This window comes from Tympanuchus pallidicinctus, unplaced genomic scaffold (assembly GCF_026119805.1).
Source record: "Tympanuchus pallidicinctus isolate F22 unplaced genomic scaffold, pur_lepc_1.0 scaffold18, whole genome shotgun sequence".
NCBI classification, from domain to species: Eukaryota; Metazoa; Chordata; class Aves; order Galliformes; family Phasianidae; genus Tympanuchus; species Tympanuchus pallidicinctus.
This window is the reverse complement of record NW_026294699.1, coordinates 3,411,904-3,430,524: the sequence shown is the minus strand read 5'-3', so window position 1 is coordinate 3,430,524 and position 18,621 is coordinate 3,411,904. Positions and strand designations below refer to the sequence as shown.

General features: G+C 40.9%; 1 protein-coding gene across 2 annotated transcripts in view; it reads left to right on the top strand.

The window, feature by feature from the left end:
* The window catches only part of GSG1L (GSG1 like), a 56,358-nt gene that overhangs the window by 6,776 nt on the left and 30,961 nt on the right, over nt 1-18,621 (top strand). For both annotated transcript variants that reach the window (XM_052679774.1, XM_052679775.1), the window contains exon 2: nt 10,807-10,854. In XM_052679774.1, the coding sequence (XP_052535734.1) occupies nt 10,807-10,854 (48 nt within the window). The remainder of the gene's footprint in view (nt 1-10,806; nt 10,855-18,621) is intronic.

Sequence of the window (18,621 nt, the reverse complement as noted above, 5' to 3'; positions counted from 1 at the left end):
ACTTTGAGGGGAGGTTACAGTCTTCCTGGAGTGGAATGAACAAAGCCCTGTGACGACCTGTTCTCCTCTTTGGCCAGAAAAGGAATCTGTCCATGGAGTTGGCATTCTAGCACAGGAATCTTAATTTGAAGAGAAGAATCTTACTTTGAATGCACTCCTTACGTATGCTGTGTCACAAAGTCTGGAAATATTGCTGTTACACAGTAAAGATTTATCTCCATAAATGAAAACGTGAGCTGACATCACAGAGCAGTAAGAATACTACTGAAATAAATAAATTTAAAAGCATAATAATAAAAGCAATTTTGTGAGGTCACAAGTACTCAATGGTAGGCAAAAGATAAGAAACAAGATGTGGGCCAGCATTTGTCTGTGAGGTGACTGCCAGCTGCCAGAGTGCTGCAATAGAAAGGAAAAGTGTTATTCTGTGGATGAATCAGCACCACTGTGCATTTAGTTAGCACCATCATGAATAGATAGGGTAGGAAAAAGGGAGGGCAAAACAGATGCACTGGGATTTCTAAGGTAGTTGAGGAGAATTTCCTTCAAGACAAGAAAAGAAAAGAAAAAAGTAGAACAGATCAAATATCAAGAGGGGCTACAATAGTACCATACACACACACACATACATATATATTCAAATAAAGAACATTATTTAAGTTACTTATCACTGAGAAGGAAAATGAAGACAAAAGGAGGGGTTCTCAGAAAGTGAGTGCCTGGAATTCACCGCCACAGAGGGCAGTGTGAGCAAAGGAAATGACTGAAATACTGATAGTTTCAAATTCGCAGAATGAGCCGCATGACAAAAGAGCAATGTTTCTGGCACGAGGAAGTTTGGACTGAATCCTGCATAACTGATTTGTTGGTACCTTGAGGAGGTCTGAAAGAAGCCATCTTGGTCTGACTGCCTTTTGTCACACCATGTTTATATTGTATTAAATTACATAGAATCCATGCTTCAGGGTTTCCAGTGGTCATTGATAGGAGCCAAGAAAAAATAGCTGCTGGCTTGATGCACGTCGTATTTTCTGAAGGGTTTTATGCCTTCTCTAAAGCACCAGAAATTGGCTACAGATGGAGACTGTGCAAGGGTGCTTTGCTGCTCTCCACATTATTACAGCTTCTCAGAATCTAATTGGTATGTCTGTTCATGCACTGAACATTAAATTGATGATCTAATTTGTGATCAGAAGAGAAACCTCCTCCAGGTTAGATAACAAGGATGGTAATGGATTTTTGCCTTCTTCTAGAACAAGGGGAAAGGTCCATTTCAGGAAAGCAACTGTGATTCCTCGTAACAAATCCTGAGGTTTTGCTTGTAAGATAGGATAGTCCTGGCGATAGGAATTTAACCAGTGCAACAGGAGTCCTCGCAACAATTCTTGTTCTTCTTCTCCTGTGGTACATGACAGCTGTAATTTCTGTGGTCAATGGTTTATTAAAGACATTCAGGGCTCTGTAGAGTAATGGGGATGTTTTGTGTCCGTGATGCACTGGGAATTCTGGATTTGAGGTCCTCCTGATCCTGCTAGACACAGGATAGCTGTATGAACATGCAACATAAATTGCGAATATAAAGATGAGACCGGGATGGTGAGACTGAGACTGATAACAGAGCAAAGGGACAAGGCGAGGCATCACTCCTTCCTTGCCAAATTTCTCCATCTCACAAACAAAAACTAAAAAACTACATCGCTTTCTCTTTGGATGAGTCCATCCTCAGCCACTTAACCCAGCAGTCTTGAAGAAGCTGTCTGAAGGGCTTTCCTGGTTGCTTGTAGATGGAAGGAACTTCGAAGAAGTAGAACACATAGGTCCTGTATTGCAAAGGGATGAAATTGATCATCCGATGGATAATTGAGACTGTTATCTCAGTGCCACTTACTGCAAAATATGATCAGATGCAGTCAGGACTACAGATAGGATGGAATATCGATCATCAGACTATCCTCCTGGATTCATATTACACCATACTTATTCCTGATTTTAAGTTTTCCTTTACGTGGAATTAGCAGAGCTAAAATAGATAAAATTAAAAATTGACTCACCTGATAGATCTCAAAATAAGGGATTATCAGGGAGTAGGGAGTAGGGTCATGATCCTCTGTTAATCATGCTTTTCTGTAATGTTATTCAGTATTCTTGTTGGTAATCTAAATGGTAATATAAATCTTCACTGATCTAACTTGCCAATGACTTTAAGACTACAGATGGTAGTAAATAATGAGAAGCAGATGTTATTACTATGGAATGACAAGGCATGTATGAACAGTCACAGTCAAACAAAAATTTGCTTTATGCTGTTCCACCTTGGACTTGGCTGCCTCATGGGATAGGGGGAGGGAAGGATATGAGCCATGTTTGCTGGGAATCAAGTTCACTCCACAACGTTCAGATTCATGAGATTTGGAGACAAAAACACCATATCATACTGTCATTCAGACTGATTTCGTTCTGCATTATCTGACCAGACCAAAGAAAAGTGAGACTTTGTTGCAGAGTTCAATCTTGGGAATAAGGTTCACAAAAATAAATACATTTTTTCCACCTTATTTCAAACACTGGAATTTTATTTATTTATTTATTTATTTTTGCAGTAAGAGCAGTTTTACTGTTCTTCTCTTTGTTTAAACATCCATGGCTGGAAGTTTAAGGTTCCTATGCTTTTAGTAGATATTTCAGAAATTTAGAAAGGAAGTTAACCAAAAGAGTGATGTATTTTAAGCCTTTTAAATCACAACTCTCCCTACAATATCAAATAATTAATCTGTCAAAGAAAGGCTTGATCTGCAGATGGTGTCTAGATGCAGGACTCAAGCACATGCCAAGTTCAAAAAGGAGAACATGACTCCCTCAAGGATAGAGAGGCCTTGTAGAGAGATCTTGACAAAAGTGAGGGCTGGGCAATCACCAAGCATGGGTCCCTTCCAAATTAGAATCTTCTTTGGTTCTTTTCAGTGACTCACGTTCACAGGAACATGCCATGCCATTGTAGTAATGCTCTGCTCTGAATTTGTCCTTTCCTCCATTTTCAGCGCACATTAGCTTTTGATGTTTTCATTTTCTGGAGTAATCCGAACCGTGAAAAAGAGTTTCTTTCTTTGCTCTCAGAGACTTTCATCTCTGCTTGCTATGCTTATGTATTTCTGCAGCTAGGGCACAGATCCAATACGAATACTCTGGTTGGGCGTTATCTGGAGAGAAGTGCTGGCATGGTTAAAAGAGGATCCATGCTGACCCACAGCTACTAATTGGAAAGAGTGGAAGATACTCCTTTGATCTTTGCTAATCACCAGCCTGAAGGGAACTGCTAATGCAGTCACATGAGAAACTGTAGAAGACATCATGCATATATATACAGCGAGGTATATATCAACTACATATTCTGTCAGAAGCATTATTTCTGGTCTTTCATGGTTTCCTGGAAACCCGATAGTCCCACAGATAATGGACCCCGTGATAACTAGCATGTTTGGCATATTTACATTAGCAAGATGACTCTTCTTTTTACAGCACTTAGTCACAAATGACAGCAAATGGGAATGGACAAAATGGCGGAAACAACTCTGCCTTCCCATCAGCTGTCTGGAAAGGCACCTTGGCATCTGGAAAGAGATGAGTTTTGTAGAGCCAGTAAGACTTCAAGCAAAGAGCAGTGTTTCTGACTACAAAGCTGACCACAAAGTAAGCACAGTGGGTCAAAGCTGTCACATCTGCGATGGACAGTTACAAATTCTCATCTTTCCATTCCATTATTTGAAGTGCTTAATCAAAACTGCCCAATTTCACATTTTCCGTCCGATCTAATTTGACATCAGTCACTGAAAGCCTCTCTCAGCACCATTGTTCTCTCAGTTCTGTTCTCCATCTCCTCAAATGTATGCCCATCTACATGTGCGTACACAAAGGGCCTGTCAACCCATTGGGCCTTACAAAGATAGTCAGATGAGTCTTGTTTCTTTGTGTGTTTCAATTAGACAATAAGTGAGTGAGAAGAAGTTTGCTTCCAGTGACTGCGAAGGATTTTCTCACCAGTCAGAGTTTTGGTGCAGAGAACACAGTTGCCATGGCACACAGTCTGACTTAGCACAGCACGCTGCACGTTCCCCTCTCTGCCTGCACCCAGTGCCCCTCCACAGCTATCTGCTGCGCCAAGGAAGCAAAAGGGAAACTTTGCAGTGTGCACATCCCCTCTCCGATAAGACTATTAGCATTTCATTTTAAGTATGTGAATTGAGGAAAAAATGCATGACTGAAATGAAAAAAAGCAGAAAGCTTAAAGAAGTGGCCTTCTGCTTTAAAATGTAGAGAGGTTTAAGAGTTTGAGTCCACTGAAAGAAACAGAGAGAAATGGGAATTGGAGCAAACTCTTACTTTACTTGGAAGCAAGAGAAATGTTGATGGGCAGCAGCTATAAATGAAAGCTGTTGGAGTGATAGAAAACAGTTATTTGCATAGCTTAATACATATTTGAGTGCAACTCTGTAAAAACTGGTTTGTTTTCCAGCAGAAAATATTGTTCCAGCGAAATCAACACTTTCAACAGTTGGTTTTGTTTGGAGATTAAGGCTTTATTTTCATTAGGGGAAAAAAATCAGTTAAGTGCCTTGTCTGGGAAAAGTTTAATCAAAAGTGGAATGTTTCACTTGTTAATTAACCTGATAAACTCAGTTTGCACGAGCTCATTAACCTATATTTTTCCTCATGTAGTATTTTAATTCATGGAAGTGGTGATTCAATCCTCATCCACTCCTTCAGACCCCTGGAGGGTTATATAATTTTTTCAGATACACACAATGATTTTACTTTCTGTAGATGACATGGAATCTCATTAGAATCACATGGCTCCAGACATAGTTGGAGAGACAAAGACCTGCTAGGGTGCATTGGGGAAAAAAGGGACCATGTCTTTCATAGGCTGGGAGCCAGCATGTTTCTGAAAGGGAATGCTGTTTAAATGAAATTTAATCATATAACAGAACTGTCCTTCTGAACTCATGAAACTTTATGCAGGGTAAGTGAACACTGATAGCTTTTTCTTTCTTTTTTTCCCCCCCCCCCAAGATGAAAAACAGAGTTACAATGGAGCTCCTCCTTTCACTCAGAACTACTACATTTTTCTTAAAGTTACCTCTTATTTTCTTGCCTTAATTGTTAATGAGACCTTTAGCACTGGCCTCTAAAGGAGGAACACAGGACCAATAAACGTGACAGCAGCTCCTGGTCCTTGCTATTGCAACAGGTGTGTTATTCCCATTAGCATATTGTCTTAAAGCCTTTGCATTTTTTGTGTGTTTTCTGCCCCTTTCCTGATTTTTAGCCCAAACCACCAGTTTATATTCTGAGGTGTATTCTGGACCAGCTCAGCCACTGTTGTGTTGTCCTGAAGACAGCGACTGAAAATGTTCCAGGGGGAGGGGAGAAATCTGAATTCTCCATCTGCGGAGTGGGAAAGGAATGAACAAACCACACATTTTAGGGAACTCATAGAAGAAAAAGTACATCTGTATGCTATAGTTTAGATGCAATCTATGTGCACAGCTGCATCTCCAGCTGTTTTATGTAGCTGTGCACTCGCTTTCTAGTGTCTACAACTTCCCCACAAAAGGATCTCAACCTGAGCTGTTGCACTGTGCCAGTGACAAGATGTGCACAGCACTAAGGGAAAAGCAGCTCACTGCCATGAAGCTGATATATGATGCATTCCTGATAGGTCTGTAGGGCCTTGTTTTTCTGAATTCTCTGGCAGGGTTGAATTTTTTTGATTTGGAATGGCCACTTTCCCTTTTTTCTGAAGTTATTTGATTTCTCAGACATGAGAAAATCTTGATGACAATTATTTGCTGGAAACTCAGGAATTCTGACTGCATTAGGAGCAGGAGAAGACAAAGAACAGTGGAAAGATCATGGCCCTCACCCTGCAAGTTAGACAGCGATCATAGAATGCTGCCACAACTCTCCCTCATTCCCTGAGTCCAGCACTTCTTACCATACACCGTTTCCTCAGAACAGAAGCCCAAAGCCAAGCTTTCCACAGTAGAAACCACTGAGGAGCTGGCAGTCATTTGACTTCTGTGCTACGGGTGCTTGCACAGCTATAGAGCCGTGAAATGGGAAAAGTTCCGATGAGCCTGTGTGAGAAAATGCTGTGTGTGCTCTTGGGAACAGAAGCTGAGCCCAAGGGACTTTAAGACCCAGGGGATTTCTCCTTTCTTGCCTGTGTGCTGCTTCCCAGTTCAGCCTGAGCACGTACTCAAGATGCAGGCGCACACAGTCGTGTACATGCACACAGATGCCTCTGTGGCACTTACCTGTTGGCCACACGGATCAATGTAGGGAGCTGTGCCTGTAGCAGCACCAAAAAGACACCAGCAGCACCCCACCAGCTCCTCTTCCTCTCCATCTGAGTAAGTGTCAAGGTCACTAGTGATAAACTGCCCACTTCTTCTCTCTGTAGATGCACAACATCACACCATTGGTCTCAGATACTATCATGGGCTCTAGGTCTGTTGTCCATACCAAGACCCAGGCAATAGCTCAGACCATGAGCATTTCCAGATATGCCTTCTAGTCTCCAGCTGGTTCAATCTGAAGATCCATACTAAATTACAGATACATGCACATCTGCACAATTAAGTAATACTAGCTGGAGAAAAAACACAAATTTCAGTGTTTTCATTCGCTGGTACCTAGACCTGAAGGTCACTATGACCTTCTAAGGAAGTCCAGTGAGACACAAGTGAGCCTGTGCACAGCCAACATGCTTAGGATGGAACGCATTTGCCAGGGTTTGCACAGATGGCGTCACAGATTTCTGCCTCATCCTTGGGAAGCCCTAGAAGGAGTTGGCACCATGTAGTTTCCTCCTGTTGATGTTTGGGTAGTCAGTCCTTTCTCCTCAACCTGCAGCAACTCCCTGATGCTGCTGAGCTCCAGAGAGCTCTGCACACCGTGCAGCAGTGTTGAAGCCAGGTTGTACCTCCTCTGTCTATGCAAGAGAGTTATGTACAGGAGAGACCACTCCTTGGCTTTCTCCTCTGTTAGAATCAGTGAGACAAGTGGGTGAGGACTATCAAGGGAAGCAACCTTAGACACTGTTCTTGTTGCAGCACGAATTGACAGCCTTTTCTGTATTCTCCAAAGACTCTGCAGGACCTAGTTATTAGGTGACGATGCATCTGGAAAAGGGCGGCACAGCAGGATAAACTCTGCAAAGTCTAAAATTAAACTTAAGAGGGCTTAAGAGATCGGTTATACAAGATATCCAAAAATAACTTAGCATAAATCCTAAGAGGAGCAGTGAAAACACTGCTGACATCTTCAGTTCTCAGAGAGATGCATGTCTGCATGTCCAAGTACAAACACGGTCTATAAATGCCAACATTGGTTACCTCTGAAAACAGAGGAAGAAACTGCAATGTCCAGGGGCAGAAACAACAGAGGGAAGAGTCCTTCATCAAGAACTTCTTACGTAGTTCTGAGCAGAACCTTTAGCACTAAGGCCGTCACAATCTGGAAATCAGCAGTTGAAAGTGATCTCACCCTCCATGCTTTTCTCTTCCTCGGTCCCCAGTCTGCAACCAATCTTTGCATCATGGCCCCAAAAGGCCTTTTTCTGGTCACTCCAGCATTTTCTATCTTTGTTATTTAAGCTGGAGGCCTTGTCACAGAGAGCTTTCCTGGGAGAGACAACACTGGGCAAGCTGATTAAAGGGAAGGTATGCGGATTCACATTCTTCCAAGCAGCATGCAATCACCCTCTCTACATTTGTCCTCTGGACAAAGCATCTAGAGCCAAACATGATGAAACCACTAGCTTCATCAGGACCCAGATGAACTGGAATGGCTTTGTCAGTACTTTACCATGTATCTGAGAGGCACTGTGCATCTCCAGCTCTCAGAATGACAGATGTCATTTCTCTAATAGCAAATGCCATTCATTGTTAGCTTTCTTTGGATAACACGGGGGAGAATCAGGCAATTTTTAAAGGTTTCCAGTAATATGACTTCAGGTTCACTGCAGCCATGGGGGAAACATGACTCTGAGAAGTGAGGTTAAGATAAGTGAGATAAAATTAATAGATTATGTCTGAAAACAAACAAAAAATGCAGATCCATATGGCTAAAATGAAAAATCCAGCTTAATCTGCTTATATCAAATTCAAATCTAAAGGTCACTCTCCTTATATTAACTTGATATCAGTGCATTCCTGACAGACGTCATGCCTTATAATGCAATCTGGCTGAGAATGATTCCTACTTACAGCACAGTATCTTTTATAGCCCACCTGCTCGCCTGAATTTCTTGATCAGGTCCCTAAGAAAACCACGTGTGAAAAAAAGGTAGCTGGCCTTGCTCATGTCCCTACAAATATAGGATGAATGGCTACAAAGAGCAGCTACAGAAGTTCTAGTCAGAAGCACTTCTCCAGAAGTGGGTGCAGCCTTGGGAGGCACTACAGAAAGTGCATCACCATCCATCAGGTATCACAAGACTTGGTAAAGTCACAGGTGACCTGATCAGGCCCCAGCAATAGTCCTTCTCTGAGCACAAGGCTGAAAAGAGACCAGCAAGGTCCTGTCAACACAGAGCTTCTGAGATGCTGTTGTTTCTGTGATACACCACCAAGTATCTTTCAGTCTGTCTCACAGCAACATTTGTTCAGCTGACATTCCCTCTGCTCAGATAGGGACCTCTTTTGGAAATAGAGATGATGCTTTGATAACTTGTTTTCTTTTCTAAAAAGTCCTCGTAATGCCTGAATTCACAGAGGACAAGTCCTTTGCTCAGACATGGGGTTACAGAAACGTTCGTTTCAATATCAAGTGCAACTTTTATAGCAACTTATACATAGATTACATACACAGCACTTTGTAGCATATGTAGCAAATAAAAAGTAATATTAGCAATCTGTTATGAATGATTTCTTTTATCTCAATCCTACCAAAGACATCAAAAGGATTAACATTATATAGTGATCATGGAATCATGGAATCCTTGGAGTTGGAAGGGACCTCTGATGGCCATCTTAGTCTGACTCCCCTGTGGTGAGCAAGGATTTGTACATATAATTAATTGCTTTTAAGAACAAAAAAAATGGAGACTTCAACATCTCTTCTGTATTTCACCATGTGTTCTTTTTCAATGGCTCACATTTTCTGAATAAGTGTTTTGACTGTGCAAAGATAATTAAAGAAAACTAATAAAAACTTCAGCTGCTCTTCCACAAATTCAAGTCTTAATGGGCAAAATGGATTCTCCACCATTACCTGTGGAAGGCATGCCATGCTCTGATTACTAAGGGCAGAGCAAAGAAGCTATTGGCCACTTCGTACTGTAACTTATTGTAAAAACCACATGTATTCATTGGACAGATGCACCTAAACACAGGAATTATTTTATAGTTTCTTCAATTGCCTGAAGAAGTACAAAAGTCAAAGCATCCATCCTTAAGATACATTTGCTGCTTTGGTTACATTTGCTGAGGCAGAGTCCTAAAAGAGAAAAGCTTTAATTTACAGTGATAAAAGGATGAAGCAGCCACAAGGCAGAGGGAGTGACACAGGGCTGTGCGATTGTCACGGCAGCACATTAGCCTGCTTTGTAACAGTGGGCTTTAAAAGACTTGAAAACGCTATGCAATTTTTTTAGCTTGCTTTGTGCTTCAGCTTTTGTCTTTCATAGCCACATTTCATACCTAAATCAGGGCCTGATAAATCCCATTTGGAAAACTGGGGTGAGTGAAGCTTTGACGTCTGCACCCGGGTAGCCAGAGCTGGACAAATCCCTTTGTTCAGCCCTTCTGGAAAGATGAAGTTCTCCATCTCTCCAGTGAGCAGTACTAAATGTCAGATTCTTGTAGAAAATGACTGCTTCTTTGCTTTGTGCTGTAGTATCAAGTGCCCAACTGGAATTCCACATTGATTCTCAAAGTTTTTAATGGCAGTCTGCTGACAACGTGAGTCTAGTAATGTCTATAAGTAGGATCAGCATGATGTTTATTCTGCTTAGTCTGTTCCCTGAGAATATGCTTTCATGCTATGCCCTATAAAACGAAGTCAACCATTCCCTGGCTCACTCGCATTCTCCCTTCAGAGAAGAATATATTGCTTGGGGCACTGAGAAAGTGCAGCTGCAGCTAGAATATTGGACCCATTCAAGTGAGCCAAGTGAGTGTCCCCTCAAGGGCCCTCAAGTTGGTCAGAATCAAATCTATCAAAACTCTTCAAAATGTAGCACAGAAAAGTTGTTCAAATGAATTCGAATTTTGAATAACTTTCTTTATCCTTGAGTAATTATATGGGATTCTGTCTGTTTGGCTGCAGTCTTAGCTAAAAATACTATGACTGGGACTCAAAACTTGCTGTTACTGTTTTGTTTTTTTTTTTTTAATAGACAGCTTTAGATAAGCATTATAAAACTGATTATTTTTACATAACAGATACCTATCATATGCAGAATCTGTGGAGTCCTCCTCATCCATGTTTGTAAATGACAGTCCAGTGTTGGTGAGCTGTGCATTATGTGGCTCCTTCTCTGCTATCAAGTTGTTTTCTCCTGATAAGAGGCACAGGAACCAGAACCCAGATGGGCTTTATCACACCCTTGGTTGAAGGTGACTCTTGCCTTGTGAGGATCATTTGTCTAGGAAGGAGGCCCAGTAAACATCTGCTCTGTGGCTGAGAACATGAGGTGGTCCCATAGAGTCTCAGGTGGGAGCGAGGGCAGGAACACCAGCAGAAAGAGGAGGCAGAGCAAACCAAACACCTTCTGTCACCTAAAATAATCCTTTTCTTTTAAAGGTGAGAAATGTCGAAGTTTTATTGACCTTGCTCCGGCTTCTGAAAAAGGTAAGACAATACATTTAAGGCTTCTTCCCTTTTTACAAATTGCACCAGTACTGTTTCTTGTCATACTTCAGTGCCAGGGGAAACATTACTTCCTAAGCATACAAGAACTTAAGTGTCATCCAGATTACTTTCAGCTGAAGAGTTAAGACAGCTGTTTACTCAGATCCTGCAGACCTGTCATTTCTCTGATGCGTTCCTTTTTCATTCAGCTGTTTGGTGGGCTTTTTTTCCAAGTAAATTAAGATTTATTTTGTAATACAGACATTTCCCTGCCTCCTTTAGTAAGGAAGGACACTGCACAGTTTCCTCAGGCCATGGAGCCATTTATACTCAGAAAATTGCAGTGACACTTACTTTCAGGTCCCAAATGTCTCTTTGTGAGGGGAAATCATGTAACTGCTTGTGTGACCTAACATCAAGGAAAGAAGAGAGGGAAAATAATCAGGTGCAAAGAAACAGCAGGCTGCAAAGCTTTCCTTTACCCCTGTACTAGAGGTGCACATCCCCCATAGCAATTTAGTCCATATTTCTCAATAGTATTCACCATCAGAAATATAAAATAAAAGGTAGAATTCAATTAACTATCAAGTTGGGCAGCTGAGCACATCCTGCTTCCACCTGAAGACCGAGCACTCTGCCCACAATCACAGAGGCACATGATCCTTGTGCTGCCCTCCATGCTCATAATGAACTTCTGGAGAATCCAAAGGATGTGAAAACTCACTTTTGTACAGAGACACCATTTTTTAGATCACGTGAGACAGTCCCAAAGCCTTTTGAGCAAATGGTACCTCCATGAAGTCTGACACAGGCAGTGAGTGGTGTAAGCAACAATTGTTCTCAGTCTGAATTGCTGATCAGCTGGGCAGCTTGAAAGAGAAAGATGATCACTGTTAATAAACTAGTGGGGTATTCAGTGGGAGAAATACTAGCAGTCTCTGTGAAGGTCATTGTAAGCAAACTTGAAGATATTACGCACATAAGGGAAAAACAATCCTGGGATTACTAACACTGATGAGCTGTGAGCTAAACCTTACGTACAGAAATCTGACCTTGGGACTGAACAGATTTGAAACCACAAGCTCCTCATTCAGAGGGCAAAAAGCAAACTGGATTTTACGAATCCCAAGGAAAGGGCCTGAGAACAGAGCAGAGAGCATCCTGTCACAGAATGACTGTAAAGACCAAGAGCCTCTCCTGTATACAGAATACACAGTGGTATTTTTTTTCCCTTCTAGAAAGGTTCACAGAAAGGCAGCAAGGGTATTCAGAGTTCTAGAAGGTTCTGTACAAGAAAGACTAAGATTCTTTAGCCTGAAGGAGAGAAATGTGAAAGGAGATATAAAGGACATTGATAAAGACATAAAAGGAGCAAAAAAGGCAACACAAGGCCAAGCAGACATTACATGATTTGAGAAGGACTCAAGACAAGCACAGCCTGGCTGTTAGAAAGGCATGGGGATGGTTTTGTTCATCCATTTTCTGTGCAAGTTCATTAGGGTTCATAATGCATCACCCACGCTCATTCCAAAACAGCACTTAGTACTTTCAGTATTAGCTTTTTTGGTGGTGCTAAACGCTGTCAGCATTTTTTTTCCATAGCACTTTCAGAGTTGCTGCATGGTATCAGTGTATATTTCTAGGCTATTTTATTTTTTGTTTTCGAACAAGTCAAGCTCTTTTGGTGCAGTTTTAGTGAACAAAATTATTTCTATTTTTGAAGCTTTTCCGTGCAGTTGTATGACATGATCACAGAAAGTGAGGGGAATGCTCAGCTGAAGATAGAAAATACCAACTACCTGACTTACAAAGAAAAACAGAAAAGATTCTGCAATTGCATATCAACTGAAACATGGCCAACCTGATTTCTTCACCATCAGCCTTGTACCATCCTGAGATACTTCCATCACATGTGAAAAGAAAGCTGTGTCAATGATGCCCAGCTTTCTTTCACTGCAAATTATTTAACTTGTAGACCTATTCTTTTGTAAATAGAAAGAACTTCCAACTTCTTTAATTTCTTCATTCTGTCACTCAGCACTGACTTTACAAGTATCCCTTGTGCTGTAGTAATATTCCTAAAGAAATCAGAGAAATCAGCATTTTAACATTTATTTCTCAAGCAGAGCAATGAAGGTATTCAGAGCAGATGACTGCAGAGGGTCATCCAAATTCCAAAGTGAAAACCTATTTAGGAAAGGTATGTAGCTGGATAACTGTGCTCAGCTGCTGGCAAGGGGCAGGAGACAGATTTCCCCACTTCTGAAGCCCTGAGAAACCTGCGTACACCTCCAGATTCCGGTGGCGTTGGCTGGGCATGCACACTGGGCAGAAGCTTGCAGCTATTCAGTAGCACCTGGTGCTGGGCCAGATACTTGGTTCCTCTTCCAAGTAAATGAGATAGGATAAAAATGCAGCAAATACATAAAAACCGAGGGCCTTTTTCTGAGCTCAGTTGTACTACCATGCTTTGGTTTTCACAGAACATTGTGTAACTGAGAACACAACTTGTCTTTACAATGAGACTTCTGCTCACTCATTTTCTATACACATTCTTAGCATGAATTACCACTAAAAAGTGGTTGTTCAAGGTTTTTTTAATACCCAAAATGTCTCTAGGTATGCATGCTCAATTATTGCTGCTGGGGACTTGGCTTTCCAGAGTTTTCTTTCAAGTTGGCTTTCTCTGCTCCAAATCAGACCTGTGTCTCACCAACTTCTCAGCTAAGGACAGGTTGTTGGAGACTGTCAAAATACTTCCAAGCACATCATCTCTCACTTTGAAGGCATGCTAGAAGGAAGCCTAAGCACAGACAGTCTCGTTGTGTAACAAGTTCTTCTACAGTCCATCACCAATCAGCAACAAATCAGAGTAAAACCCCATCAGAATATTTAAAAACTTTTTTTAATAGACAAGAGTTGATCACAAACATTTACAGGAAAATCTTAAAAATACATGGTGAGGCCTAGGTGCATCCTTACCTACATAAATGAAAACCTTCTTCTTATTTTCACTGTTAAAGCATAGGGATCTACGATTTTGAGCTCCCTATCTTTAGTCCACTTATGCTGATCTGGATATTGTATTTCTGTTCAGCTATTACAGCTTTTGTATACATTGCACCAATGCCACCTACTAAAAGGAGGCAGATCTGAGCAGCAGGATTTGGGGCAAACAGACCCACAGTGTGGTATAAATAAACACTTCCAACCTACACTTGGAGAGCCCTTCCCTGCTCTTAAGACAGCTGCCAACAATCTGTCAGAAGCCTGTAAGCCTAACATTGAATTTATTAGCTATTGCTGGTTGTTAGTGCTAAATCTGCTTAACAAAATCAGCTTTGTGATGGTAGATATAATGAGAAAAAAATACGTCCCGTGTCCACATTTATTATGACATTATTCATTCACTAATGGTAAAGGAAGGTAGGATAATAGGCTACTAACAAGGTTACTTTGGCCAAGACTTTTAGAGGGCTCTCAAGGAGCAGTTGGTTTTGGGTCCCATGAAGCCTTCTATTTTCTAATTCTCATTACAGAAATGAGTAATAAGATAGCAAGTATTTCCAAAAGGAGCTGGAAGAAAGCTGCCACCTGATCTTCAAGTTCTGAGTCGTCCCTGGGATTTTCTCAACAAAGCAAATAAAAATTTCATTCTTGCTGATTATTTTGACATCAGAAAAGGGTAGCTGGTTTAGTAAGGGGCGCCGATCTGAAAAGCACATCCAGTTCTTAACTACTTGGTACATCTTTTAATGCATCTTCCTCTGCCTATGGGCTGCTCAAGACCTCGCTTGTTCAACGCAGCTTTCTTTCCACCCAGCACACTGGGCTGCAACATGCTCCATAATCCTCCCTCTGTCACCAGCCCTTCTGGGCTCACCCATCCCTGCAGATTTGTGCCCAAGAGGACATCCACAGGGTCAAGGAGGATGCATTCACGTGGAAGAAACCGAGGCTGAATATTATGTCTGGAAACTGTGGCACCACGGTGCAAAACAAAAGGTGGCAATAAGTCCCAAAAAGTGACCTGATGAATGACAATTATACACAAATACAGGCCTGTACTTCCCCATGCACAGAACAGTGTGGAAGTTTGAACTTCCCCATCCTTCTCTAAATGACATAAACGTCAGCTGTTAACCACAACAACAGCGAGGGCAGAAGGAGAATGAGGTGCTCTGACCTGAGGAGTCCTGTTGGGAAGTTGCTTCAGAAGCAAACTAAAAGATCATTGTTCACTCAAAACTGAGATTATTGCACCAACAGAGGGCAAGATTCACATATAGGATTCACAGGACAATCTCTTTACGAGGATGGTACAATTTGAACTACTCTAGTGTTCTGTAAGACCTCACTTGCTTCAACAGTCAAATTTATGGAACAATACCAAAAAAATAACAGAACGGCAGGTCATCAGCAACTGTCTGCACAGCACTGCTTTTTACTGATTCACAGGGAAATTCACATGCATAAAATAAACAAGACCTTTTAGACACCATGAAAATTGAGGCAGCATAAAATCTTACAGAAGGAAAATGTTCATTGCTGGTGAGTATTTAACGCTCAAAAATGTTACAGGGGACTTTTTAAATTATAGACTGCACTGGCAGAGATAGAAAATGACTCCTGTATGTCCTCTACACAGCTCGTGATGATGCATCCTGTAGAGATGAAAATAAAAATCTGCGCTGTCTGAAAAGTAGCTGGCAAAACTAGGATGACAAACAAGAAATAAATAAAGTCTCACCTAAACAAAGCACAGAAAGAAGAGAAAACTTAGCCAAATCTATGCATGCTTTTAAGCCAGTGCTACAATAGCAGGTAATGAGAAGGAAAACAAGATGCTTGATTTTAATGGGTACTGACATAACTGGTGTATCAGAAATTTGAGAAGCGAAAGATAACTAGAAGGACAGTAACGTCATGGCACTGATTGCACTGAAAGTCAAAGCAGGTGTCTTGTACTGAAGTTGAACAAGAACAACAGAGTAACATCATTAACAAACAACACAATCTCAGATGATTCCATCCTCAGACAAATACAGAATTAAAGAAGTGATCACCCATTGGGTCTCCTATCAACAGCATGGTCAAATCTGGGAGCAGGGATGGTATGAGGACAAGAAAGAAAATATCAGGAGAAAACTTCAAAACTCTGCACACAGGCTGAGAAAATATCACTCTAGATATGATGCAGAGATCAAAATTTGAAGAAACTTAATGAACATGGAGAAATGAGTTGAGAAACTTGTTGTTCTTCACTTTTTCCTGAGCAGAGAGCTTGGTTCAAAGTGTTACCAGGAGATGCTTCACATCTGTGACTAATAAATACACATTTAGCATCCTTGCAAAAGCAGTAAGTCAAAAAAACCTTGGGAAGGAGGGGGTGTAACAAAAACAAAAGCTGATGAAAAGAAACCAACGGCTCAGCTAAAACCTCTCCACAGGCAACAGCACAGGGCCTGTGCTCTCCCACAGTCAAAACTGCTTGAAAACAACAAAAAAAAGGACAAACAGCTTATTGCTGATAATGGGCTGTTCATGGCACTGAAAGAAAAAGGAATTGCAGGAAATCGTGCTTGTAATTCCTGAGAAAGAAATCGACAGACAATATTCTATGTTGATAAATGCAAATAATCCTACCTTTATGTATATAGTGATGGGTACTGAATTAGTTTTAACCACTCAGGATAGAGTTCTTGGGGTGGTGACAGACACTTCTGTGGAAACATCAATTCACTGCTCTGCAGAGCTTAAGAAAAGATGAAAAGAAATATTAGGATCATTGCAGAAAATAAAGAAGAAAACAAAAAAAACCTCCATAACACCACTTGTATTCATGATGCACCCACCCACAGCACTGCGAGCACTTCTCATCCCTCCCTTGCCACCCCCAGCTCAAAAAGGATATAATAATATTTAAAGAGACAGAGAGGAGAATGACAGTTCTACTCAAAGATAGGGAATGCTCTTTTGCATGGGAGGGACAACACCAAGCAGATTTCAGGCTGGAAAACAGAGAAATGAAATTCAAAATAGCCAAGATACAATAAAAAACCAACGCAACTTCTCGGTTATGCACTGCGTAACTGAAGAAAAAGAGGGTCGCTTTTCTAAAAGGGCTTCAACTGCCTAGAGATCTCCATCCAGCGAAAAGAAATGATTGGTTCTCCTTAAGGAATTGTACACTTTTCCAAACAGTTCCCACTGTCTTCTGATATATTTTACATTTTGCTTACATTAGGCTTAATAGCACTGTAAGAGAATATATGTATAAATATATACACTCGTGCAGACCAGTACCTGTGCACTTGTATTAGGAGAGTTAAGTACACAATGGAGGAAACAAAATGTTACTTATCTTGTTACTTAACTTTTACCCGTGGGGATTTTTACTTTTTTTGTTTGTTTGTTTTTGGGTTTTTTGTGTGTTTTTTGTTTGTTTTTTGTACACACCTGTTATGAATCATAAGTTATTTTTAAAAGCCAGGCAAATATACAAAGAAGAAATTGTGCCTAAGAGCAGAATTCCAGCGAAATTTGCAAGCAGTAAGCTTGCTTTTCATGCTGATAATGCAAAAGGTCTGGAGAATATTGCTTCTCTGCTGTGGGGAATGCTAGCTGCAAGGTCTGAGTATAATTCATCCCTCAGCCCAGTACTGAGGAAGTACATGACCAAGCCTGAACTGCAGCTCTACAGAGGGAACATCTAGCCAAAATATATTCACTAATGCTTATGGGACAGTCCTTATTTAGAGTATTTTTCATGATCTTTCATGTTATGTTACTCAACTGAACACACAGTAGGAAAAAGAATACAGAACCAAGGTATTCCTCAGTCTGTTCAATGTCACACACAGGATTAAATTCAGAACCAAGTACAAAGTCAAAACCACAAAAAGATACAGAAACCACATCAGCATGGCAAAGAGAATCTTTTTGTTTAGCTCACAGCTCAACTTTGCCTTTCAAAGCACAGAAACCCACGAAGAACTACAGCTAAACAAAACAGCTGGCATTTCTTCTATCAGCTACACAGATCCTGGCGATTACATTTGTCAAATGATCTTTCATGTTCTGAGATTGCAGTCTCTTCTCTGGGAGCTTTTTTGCCTTAGTTGTTCTGCAAGAGCAGATAGTTTTAGACATTTCCAATGGCTCTTAGGATTATGAAGCTTCCTTTGCTTTAGAGGGAAGTTTTACTTAGTTCTGTAGCCTGTCTCTCTCACTCCACTTTTTCTACACTGCAGCACAAGAGGAGCAGGCAGATGGTCTGATATTATGAGACTGCATTAACCAACAGATGGACTGACTGCTCAGAGCTGAGTCCCTATGCCAGCCACAACAGCATGCTCAAGGTTTATTCCTTTCACCAATTTTTATTGATCATTCCAACATTTCTGGCTTTTAATTCCAGTCTTGAAGCAGCAGACGTGAGAAAATGACTCAAATCATCCGAAAGCAACTGGAAGAGAAAGCATGAGATTTACACGTCTGATTTAAGATTACGTTAATGCTTTTCCCAAACAAGATGTACAACATTTCACAATGTGTTCCTGTTTGTATATTTTTCCTCTCTTTTCTCTTCCAATGAATGTGAAGTGGAGCAATTAATGTGAGATCCAGGTGTCAGTTCCAACACAGAAGACAAGTCTGGAAAAGCAGAGCTCTGACGGAGTGCTTAGAAACATAGGGGGAAGAAAACCCAAATCAGAAGAAACAAGAGGAAGAGGACCAGAAATGCAGAGAAAATGTCATTTATCA